The 11261-nt window shown below is 36.5% G+C and overlaps 1 protein-coding gene across 1 annotated transcript; it reads right to left on the reverse strand.

Moving 5' to 3' along the window:
* Window positions 1-886: 886 nt before the first annotated feature.
* fam83fa (family with sequence similarity 83 member Fa) lies at window positions 887-11104 on the reverse strand. The gene is made up of 6 exons (XM_079405224.1): window positions 10551-11104; window positions 6817-6984; window positions 3637-3758; window positions 2664-3529; window positions 1998-2048; window positions 887-1540 (listed from the first exon to the last, which is right to left on the reverse strand). The coding sequence occupies exons 1-5, from the start codon at window positions 11010-11012 to the stop codon at window positions 1999-2001; spliced, it is 1668 nt and encodes a 555-aa protein (XP_079261350.1). The 5' UTR covers window positions 11013-11104; the 3' UTR covers window positions 887-1540; window position 1998.
* Between the last annotated feature and the right edge of the window lie 157 nt (window positions 11105-11261).

Genomic DNA, 11261 nt, shown 5'->3' on the forward strand with positions numbered 1-11261 from the left:
CAACCATTTCTGTCATTTCCCTTGCAAGACTAAAAATACACTCTTCTAGCTGGTCATAAGTACGTCACTTTACTCAGAATTTGTGCACTATTTGGTGATCAATGTTGACTGAAGAGTGACCTACATGGCTCAAGGTCATGTAGGTCACTGGTTTAACGTGCATGCTTTAGCAGCACACATCGTATTACTCTTAACAAACAAGGGAAGGCAAATGTCACACCCATGTTAGCCTAACAGATCTGTTGACGTATCTCTGATGATGTCAGCATGGTCAGGTACTGTGGATGTCACACTAAGCACACCTTAGTTTTATGTTGTCTTATATCGTTACAATTAAAAACAACATTGCATTAACCATCACCTCAATACTGACCATTCAGCCTGTCCATGACCTGAGAGGTGTTCAGATAATATATATATATATAGAATCCTCAACAGTATGGTGGATTTAGGTGATCTGGTCCACTTAAGGTAGAATTTATGTTTTTACCCATACAATGTATTGTTGGCTATTGCTACAAATATACCCATGCTACTTATGACTGTTTTTGTGGTCAAGGGTCACAAATACTCAGTACATTATCAAGCCCTTTAGTTTCTCTATACATTTTCTTTTCCAAGATGTCAAAGAATTCGGTATGATACTAGTTTTTCTATAGTTGTCATTTTCTAAGCGTACCAAAACCCATAATGACATTTGAACGCTCACATCTATAGTAATGATAAACCTGATAAATTGTGTAAAAGTAACTGTCAGCCACTTCACAATTAAACCGAACATTTGGCAAATTAGGCTTTTTGTCTTTTCGTCAAGACAGTTTCAAGCAGTGCAAGATCACATCTTCTGGAGTTAAATGAAAAAAAAAAAAGAAGCAACAATATATTTAAGGTCACAGCCCTTTATTTATTGGCACTCTTGATCTAAAAATCAGTTGCATAACATCTATTATTTCCAAGCGCCATTAGTTCACACAGAACACATTTTTGCCTTAACCTGTGCTGCATTGTAATTGTTTTTTATGTAAACATGCAAAACAGATGTCTGCTTTTTATTATAAATCCCCCTCAAGACGTTCTTATACATTCTGCTGTTTTGTTGTGCATCTTTAAATCAAGAATGTGTTTTGTGGGAATTCTTAAAGAAACAGTACAGAAATTTATATTTAGAAAGTAATAAAAGTGTACAAATCATTCCATGTACACATAAAGCCATTAATTTTACATTGTTGGACTGCTTTATTTATTTATTGAACAAAATGATTTAAAAGTCACTTTCAAACCAATGCAGCCCAATAAATCTACGTGGGGACACTTTTCAGCCTCAAGTAAAACTCTCAATATTACAGTTGCCTATTGAAATTATTGGATTTCGCCTGCGAAATGTTTCTGAGCGATGGTAAATGTGACCACACCTTCAATGGTAACTGATCAGGCATGTTTTCATCTGTCATCTGTCAGCTTTGCTGGAGCTTTCCCTCCTTCCTTTATGACTCTGAGGGAGCCACAGGCTTGAGGATTGGGTCAGTGCAACTGATTAGGCCTGGGTAAATAAGCAGGGCAAAGATCTGCTGAACAGGAAATGTGTGTAACATGCTACATCTTCACTCTAACATTCAAAGCTCTCTGCAGTCCACCTATGAGCTCTGTAATTGGCAGGAGGTCACATGATCACAGAAAGTGCACTACAGTTCAGTCTTTTTTTTTCTGACACCAGCTCCTTGCAGTGTCAGCAGCATTTTAGAGGTTGTTCAAACAACCTCACTTCCCTTTAAAAACAGCACCAATACTTAGTTTTTAAGCTTACAGCTGAATCAATATTAGTGTAAGGAGAATCACTGTCTACATCTTGTCCAAACTGAACATAATAAAGAAAAAACAGAATACATTGTACATCTTTTTACAGAATAAATTGTTAATATTCTCTTTGAGATATGTCCTAACATCCAAAATCCTGATCTATAAGCACATATTCTTGTTGATTCATTTTGCAGATATACCTCAGGACTGAATACAGGCCTTCTTCTGGTTACGCCTCCGCCCTCTCAGGCCTGAAAATAAACAAAAGATGTCAAACAAGTCTATACAAAATTAAAATAGGGCTGCACGATTAATCTAAATAAAACTCTGATATGGCTTTGTGCTATGAAAGGACTGCAATTTAAATAAACAATAGCTGCAATGTTTCCGAGTGAAGCGCAGCACTATGTTCTTATATGTCTCAATGCCACTCCACTTGAGCACTTTAACATGCGTTTGGGAACACAACATGTGCCAACCATCTTTTCATACTTGCTGTAATGAGAAGTGCTTAAAAATGAAGCTTTAATGGCTCCTTGTTGTTTTCCATCAAAGTAAAGGTTCTATTCTTAAACATTGGTAAATAAAGAAATTAAGACAGCTATAAATAGTATTATTGTAGTTTTATAGTTTATAATTATATAGTTTATTTATAGTAATGTAAAATAAAATAGCAATGTTGAAATGTTGAAAATTTGGCCCAAATTGAGTAGCTCTACAAACAAGCAAACCTAGAATTTTTTTCACATTTTTTTTATCTGAAAATGAAAATTAAATTTTTTTTCCCAAACTGTGCATGAAAACATTGCACTGCACTGCTCGACAAAACAAAAAAACAAAAAACAAAATTGGGTCAGCATACATACCATCCTCACCATCTGTGGCAATAGTCTGAAGAGAAACACTCCTTGGACCCATTTTATTCTTCTTGAGTTTAAACTTCACCTGTGGTGGACTCTCTATCATCTCAAATGTGTCTTCAACTTCACCAGTGCTGTCAGTCTCTGAGATCTTGCGAGGAGCAGGAGTAATGTGTTTGGATGCGTCTTCTTGCTCGTTAATATGATTGGCCAACCAAGATGCTTCCTTGGAGTTGCTGGTAATCTTAGTGTCTTTGTGACTGATCTGTTTCACATCTGTGCTTTGATGGGTTGTTTTAGAGAGAGTGTCTGGACTCTGGTTGTTTGCTCTGCCTTTCAAGAAATGCCGGAAAGAAGAGCGCTGCTTTTTTGAACCAAACAGCGAAGGCTTCTTCCCATCGCCCTTACCATCCTCTGTCCCATCCGGGGATGTAGGGGACTGTGGATGTACACTGTCCCCATTGGTGTAGATTAATTTTTCCATGTTATTCACAGAGGCATGGTCAACACAGTCTCTCAGCTTAGAAAGATCCTGCAGGGAGCCAGTCACACCTAGACTGTTGCCAACGACTAAAGAGTACTTAGGATTATGGTATTTATGTGCAGGCACCTTTAGGTCGGCCTGTTTGGTGTCCCCTACAGAGATCTGGAAGCGTGACATGGATACAGGAACTGTGAGTTTGTTGGGTTCTGCTGGCGTTTTCAGCACAGGAACTGGCAGGGCCGGCTTACTGATGTGAAACTCACGATACAGGTCCACTTTATCAGACACAGCATACAGCTCTCTGAAGTCATTGTCGAAGAAGTCAACAACTTGTCCTGACATCACAGTGATTGTGTTGCGGTTCATCCTAGAGGAACTCCACGTAAAACTATAAAAGATGGGAAGTGTACAGTAAATGAAATGATAAAAGATTGAACCAATATACCACAATGGTGGACAAAACTTCAAGATGTAATGTTTGGTCTGTATACGAACCTGTATGATCCAAACATCACTTTCTCTCCATCTACCAACATGTACTTGGAGCACAGCGATCCTGGCAGACGACCAAAGGACATTGGCATGCCGGAGCCTCTCACAGTTCGCACACGCAGGTTCTGAAAGAGTAGAAAGAGAGAAAACAATGTTTAAAACTGTGTACACTGAATCATTTTTGGGAGTGTAAATCTATTGCACACCATGTATAATACTGGTTTAGTTATTCTGAAATGCCTGAGTTTGTCATCAAAATAATTTTGTATAACGTCGGCACGGATAGCATTGCGTTATGGGCGTCCAGAGCTCGAATCCCGGCTTGAGGACCTTTCCCAATCCCACCCCCTTTCTCTCTCTCCCATGTCACTACTACACTGTCCTATACTAATAAAAAGTCAAAAAACACCAAAAACAAATGTAAAAAATAATTTTGTATAACTACTAATGAACGGTCTCACACAATTCCGTTCAATAACATCAGGCATCCGAATGCAAGATAACATTTGGTGGTGCGGGCAATTTATCATTTAGAAAAAAAGTTACAGGTTTCCCTAGTTGCAGTAACTTTTTTTATTTTTTTATCAATGATGCTTTGTGAGTTTCACAGGAACTGAACATTTTGGGTCCATCTAGTAAAATCATTACAGTATGAGGAAACAAGAGGTCAGGAACTGAGGACATAGGGGCATGCGAGAGAAAAAAATCTTATTATTAGCATTGCATTTAAGTTATGTACAAAATTACTACAAGTCTGCTCTGAAGAATAAAGAAAGATCTCTTTATCCAGACACAAGTGACTCCAGACTCCAGACAAGATTTTGTTAATGGAAAATAATTGCCAACATTAGCTCAAGGGCTTACTTCCCGCGGTATCATTTCAATTATGCGTATAAATGAGGATGTCGAAACAGACACGGTCCGGTTAAAACACCCAGTCATTCATGACCAAGTCTTAGCTAAGATCTATATCATACTGTCTGACAGTAAACGATGCACAGTCTGCTATAACTTTTAACCAAGATCTGGCTTGTACCACAAAAAAAGGTAATTAAAGCGCAGTTAAGGCCCATTTACATTAAAGATGACAATATCTTTAACTAAAGGTTTTAATAATTGTTCTAGTTCTATGAAAATAGTGTCCATAAGTCTAGTGAAAATAGTTTCCATAAACCTATAAGCTGTAACGATAATAACACAGCAGAACGATTTAATTGGTATATCTTTCAGAATGATTTTTTTCTCCAGTTAATGAACAATAAAACATTGGCAGACAGTCAAAATTCACTGACTTTAAAGAGCTTGCACATTAATAGCAGCTGACAACAAAACTGCCATGCTGATAATAAATGTAATATTATCTTCTGTTGGTGTGGATGATATAGCTACTGTTATCTTTATAGTTATTGTTTTTGGCATGAACAGTATAAAGTGGGAAATCTGGATTTTACAAAAGGTATGAGGTGTCAGAAAAACACACCTGACATGGGCAAGGTGGGAAGTCGGTAGTGAGAGGTTAATGAAAAAAATCCTTGCACACAGAGGTGTGGCAATTTCATTTGCACACTGAAGGACTCAAAAGAAAGGAATACTGTAGCGACAAAAGGACTTTGAGTACAAGGCTGGCATGGATGAGGAAAAAGCAGAAGCGTGAGAGATGAGAGCACTCCACAACTCTCCTAAACAAGATCAAGTTGCCTTTTTTCTTAGTCCTGTTGAAATCTGCAGATCCTCTTTCAGGAAATAACAATGCTGAATTATCCAACTCTATTGCTCAGTGTAAAGTGGTGTCAGATGAAAAGCCCTAGTGTCCTACATAAAACAATCCACATAGATAAGGCTCATTGGCAGTGTATCTTAGGGAGATCGGCAGTATTTGGAGCAGTCTTGCAGAAAGCGCTGGGTTTCATTCTACAGCGTGGTTATGTGTGTGCACAGCAGACCAGGAAGTCAGTTGAACCCTGTGGCAACAGCTCCAGAATCAGCCAGAGTTTCAGGTTCACACAGATCCCTTAAAGGTCAGCTGACACTCTGTTAACATGCATTTGTGAGTGATATGGTAAGTCACGTGTTCTTTTGGACTTCTTTTCCAGCAAAGCCTGATAAGGCACGTCTGACTATTGCTAACATACACACATTATGATGTTTTGATAACACGCGTCTTCACTTTAACTACCATTGTGTGATCACACACAGAGATTTAAGAATAAAAGGGCGACGTGTTGCTTTACTAATGGTTAGTGTTAAGGAATAAAAATCGAATAGGGTTGAAGAACACACACTGATTTTTGTTTCCCAAACATGGAAGAAGTTAAAAGTTTACACACTGTAAAAAAAAAAAAAAAAAAGTTGAGCCAACTTAAAATTTTAAGGCAACCAGCTTCAGCAGATTTTTGAGTTCTCAACTTATATTTGTAGGAGATTCTCAACTTTTTGTTGTATAAACAACAAGTTGAGAAAACTCAAAAATCTGCTGAAGCTGGTTGCCTTAAAATTTTAAGTTGGCTCAACTTTTTTTTTTTTTTTTACAGTGCATAGTGTTGTTAAGATTACAATTGTTTGTCTTTTAACTCCATGGACTTAGTCATGTTTACCAGAATTTCCTTGTAATTTTGTAAGAAATAATAATACAATTAACTGTACTGTGTTGAATAAATTAAATAATATATACTTTTTATATATACAATTTATTTGATTGTTTTGTAATTTGGTGTAAAATATGACCCTGGCATTATTGTCAGATTCAGTGATATATTATCATTAATTTCAATTTTAATTAATCAAATTGAAAATTAAGTCTGTTACCAAAATATTTTTCAATGTGACATTCAAGGGCAAATATTGATCTCCAATTTGCATTGTCACAATGCATTCTTTACTATTCCCATTATTTTCATTGATGATTAATTTATTTTGTATTAAAATCATAAAATAAAACCCCTTACCACAAATACTACATGATGCCGAAATATATATATATATATTTTATTGTGGTAATGAGATTTATTTTTTTATTATGGTAATGAGAATAGATATTTTTTGCATTATTTTAATACTAATTTGAGGGAAATGTGCTTAGCTATAAAAAAAAAATGCCACAAAATAATTACCCTAAAATTGGCTTCATTTTAGTTTCATGCAAAAACACAATTTCTTGTGTATCAACCAATGGTTTTCACTCACCCTCAGGTGCTGCGCAGAAATCTGCAGCCTGCTGCTCATGTCCAGGAAGTGTGGCAGGCCGTGCTCCTCCAGCAGCAAGTACACAGCAACCCCTCTCTTACTCGCAGCATCTAACAGATCCTGCAGGATCAGCAGATCCGTCAACAGGTCCATGACCACCGCAACCAGCTGAAAACCAAGTGAAACCAAACCATGGTTAAAGCTTAGCCAATTCACTTAGCTTATCATTACATCTGCTTTGAGGTGAGAATGAGCCACATTGGGCATTTCTGATGGCTCTTTTTGTTTGCAGTGCAACAGTGTAGTTTGTCTCAGTTTGAGTGAACATGTGAAATCACATACAGAACACAGAGCAGATAACACACATTAGCGATGAAAAAGTCCAAACTCAACATGAGCCACAAGCTATTTATGAAAAAAGCAGTCAATCTGGGTTAAGGACACGTATGTGTTATATATAAAGCACACACCACGGCATTATAACAAATAAAATGTAAACTAGGTCAGCATAAAACTCATGATGTGGAAAAACAAGTTTAAATTTATTGGGCCAATTCAAAGCTTGTTTTAGGTTAAGGTTAGGCCTAAATCCCTTCTTCATCCTCACTGACTTGCGTCGAAAGCTATGTAAATAAGGAGGAAGCAATTTGCATTAAAGAGAAAACACAGATAAAAGCTGAACAGGAGTGTCACAGGTTGAATCGCTTTTGATAACACTGATTCTGTTCTTTTGCTAAACCTCAAAATATTTGAAAATCACATGCTTTATTTATCATAAACTATTCTTCCGACAAGGAACTAATAACATTTTTAAGCTTCTTTCACAAGTCACAGTACAAGGAAATGCTATTTTGAACATTTTCAGACATGCATATTTCTATCAGTTCCTCAAGAGGCGGCACCATCTGCTTCAGATGCACACATGACATTAAAGACATGTACGAGCATCAGGATCGACCTGGATAATATCTAAATACAACGTCCTGTAGACATAGTCTAATGCTAACATTGACACCTGATTTCCAGAAACTAAAACGAAACTCTAGTCAGCAATCTGCTCTGAACTTTTTATCTAAATATCATCCAACTAAAGACTACGGGCCAGTAACTCAATAAGTGTACCTAGAATGTGAAGAGTATAAAATAAAATTGCCACACATGTGCAAATAATGTCTGGTCTTCTAATACACAATAGCAAGAATATTACAAAAGGTGTGCTTGGAGATGAGTTGTAAAATCACAAATTAGCACAGTTTATTAATTAAGAAAAAAACATTCTCGGTTGCTGTATAAAAGTAAATCGACAGCAGTGCAAAACAAGGGCAGCACCTGCCAGAACAGCAACTCAGTTTGTCAAGTGCATTTGAATACGTTTCACCACAAACCACCAACAAATAAGTGTGTACTTATGGTGCAAAGAGATGTGACGACCAGAACACACAAGTAAAATGTTTGTGCATTTACAATAAAATTAACCAGCTATATATTATACTGTATTAATTTTGCTGTTACAAACAGAGCTGGCCCATTAAAATCAGGTCCAAAGATTGCTGTTGAGTATAATTATCTCATTGTGTTCGGGATGTATTCAGATTTACAAGGCATTTGTGAGAGGAAACATAACTAAATTATAAGCGCCAATGAAATGTAGTAGTTCTTGAGTTAACATTTTTCATAAATGTTTATTACATCTTTTGTATTAATTGAGGGTTATAGAGTAAAGGCAGTCGAAATGCTTTGTACCTAAAGTGTGGCATTATAACATACTTGCCACTGTTAAGGAAGTCACATGGTGTGTGTAAACCCGGGAACAAAGCGGTATGACTTGAGGCCTCTGACAGTGTGATTGACAAGGCACTTACAGATAACTCCCAAGGCTACACGAGGGTGATTTCCTGACTGATTATTGCTTCTCATTTTTTTTTACTGAAACTGATTCACAGTGACACACATCATATTGTACAAATGGTTAGAGATATTTCTATACATACTACCTGATTTAACCAATGGCTAGAGAGCTGTGTTGTGTATTTTTAGGCAAAACTGGTCTATATCACACACTTTATTACTTCACATCAACACTGCCATTTGTTTACATAAAATGAACTGAATGTAACGGTTTTTCAGAATGTATTTGCTAACTATCAGTTGTGTATACTTTTTTCATTTTTATTAAAAGTCAATCTGCCTTTTGCAGTGTTTTATTTTATTTTTCAAATGAATGTTTCTGTTTCATATAATTTTGTATGACTAAAGATCAATGTTTAGTCAGGGTGATTTCCAAATAAACAGCACTCCACCAAAATACCCATAGCCCCACGGACAAGGCCTCAGCAGTTTCTGAAGAAATGTCTTCTTCAGCAAACTAAATCTGCTGAACTTAATTCTTAATATTTGTACTTAACTTTATTAAATCGTTCCTTCTTCCATATTCCCACAATTTAAGGGTAGCTTTTAAAACTGTCAGGTCACAGTTGAATGTTAATTATTTTAAAAGATGATCTTATGCTCAGTGGAAAGTACACAACCACATGACTGACAATTAACTTCAAAATATGTCATAATGACAGCCCCATATAAACTTATGCAATAAAACTTGTTAAGGCCACATGCTTCGTCATCATGTGAATCATACAAATGAAACCAATAAATCTATAAAACATCTTAAATATGACTTAGCGTAAGTCAAGACACATGACTTATTTCCTTAAATCGAACTATATAGCCTATTTCTGTAACTGCTTTATTTGTTGGTACTTATCCAGTACTCCAACATATATATATATATATATATATATATTTTATATATTTTTATATATTTTATATATTATATATTTTATATATGTTCCTATTCCAATTTTAAAATTAAGGTTTTTGAAATTTCTACTAACTATTCCAAAAGATATTAGTATTTATTTCAAAACACATACATATTTACTAGACCCAAGTACCTATTTATGAGACACTCTTAATATTTACCCCAGCAGTAACATTTAATATCTCACTAATTACCACTACACTTTTAAAAATCATGGTTCTTTGTTGGCATCAATGGAAGAACCTTGAACATCCATGGAAACTTTCAAATTCAAAAAAGGTTCTTTAGATTTTTAAAATGTTCTTCAAAATGGTTCTTTTAGGAACTGTTCACTGAAAGGTTCTTTTGGGAACCAAAAATTGTTCTTCTATGGCATCACTGTGAAAACACCCTTTTGGAACCTTTATTTGTAAGAGTGTAGTTACCTTACCAGTTACATTTTATGTATTTAGGGTTCAGTTACTACTAGGAACTAGATTTTGAAAATCTCCTGGAAATACACTATAACCAAGTACTAATACCTCAAGAACAGTTACTAGTAAAACTTGAATAGCTACCAGCAACAAATGAAAATACACAAGTTAGAAATATAGCCTACATTGCCAGTAACAATGGGATAGTTACTTGTTGGGATACTATTGATGCTATTACTAGTATATAATGCATAGGTACTGATGACTAACTGAACAGATATAGATCACTAAGTAGCCTAATGACTAATGAATAGTTATGAATTTTCATTAGTCACTAGTTATTACTATTCGTTAGTTATTGCCCTATTATTGGAATATTTGTTTTTATTTTTTTCACTAGTAATTAAACAAAAAAGTATATATATATATATATATATATATATATATATATATATATAAAATAAAAATATACAATTTCGTTTGGAATAAATGGTAGACCTTACCTTTGTGGATTCTTGAATAAGTCTTCGGACCACCTCTTTAATATGCGGACTGTTGGTTTTGGGTGGGTGGGAGTAAACCGACACCCGAGTTACCCCTTTGTAATGGCCGTTGCTGGGCCAACCGATGTCCAGCGGAGGGATCTCCGTATCAGACATGGTCGGCCAGTAGGTTGAGTGCACACCTGAGTCTTCACTCGTATCATGGGGCGACCGCGAGCAGCAGGTGTCCGAGTCGCTGTCGTATTCCTGGAAGGTGTCCCGCATCCATTTGATTTCCCTTGCGGAGAGAAAGTCTTTAACATTATCTTCTTTGAGACGCATCTTGAACGCGCCATCCCCGTTCTTCAAGAGCTGCTCGAGCGCGGCCCGCTGCTCCTCGCTGTAATAAAACTCTGGTTTGGACTCCGGTATTTTCATGTTAACATGTTCATCGTCCATGCATACTAGCTGAGATTCAGCCATGGCAGCTGTGCTCCCGGAAACAACTGTTCACCTGTGTGGCTCCAGGCAGAACGCTCAGCACACCTTTACCTGTTTGAGTGGTCGGTTGAGGTGTTTCTGATCTAGAATAAAGATAATGGATGGGCGGAGCTTCGGTAAAGTGGTGGGCGGGGCTTCAGCGCTCCGTATAAAGGTTCTTGTGAACTGACATGACGACACTTGTTTAACTTAAAATAAACACGGATGAAACCATCCCGGTAGTTTCCTTGA

The sequence above is a fragment of the Barbus barbus genome (assembly GCF_936440315.1).
Source record: "Barbus barbus genome assembly, chromosome: 4".
In the NCBI taxonomy this organism is placed as follows: domain Eukaryota; kingdom Metazoa; phylum Chordata; class Actinopteri; order Cypriniformes; family Cyprinidae; genus Barbus; species Barbus barbus.

What these genes read in the sequence shown, in the direction of transcription:
- fam83fa (XM_079405224.1), bottom strand. Translation starts at nt 11,012, where the DNA reads ATGGCTGAATCTCAGCTAGTATGCATGGACGATGAACATGTTAACATG. An exon ending in GTGATGTTTGGATCATACAG is followed by an intron (nt 3,530 to 3,636) that starts GTTCGTATACAG and finishes CATCTTTTATAG; the next exon opens with TTTTACGTGGAGTTCCTCTA. An exon ending in TGCCACAGATGGTGAGGATG is followed by an intron (nt 2,049 to 2,663) that starts GTATGTATGCTG and finishes GTTTATTTTCAG; the next exon opens with GCCTGAGAGGGCGGAGGCGT.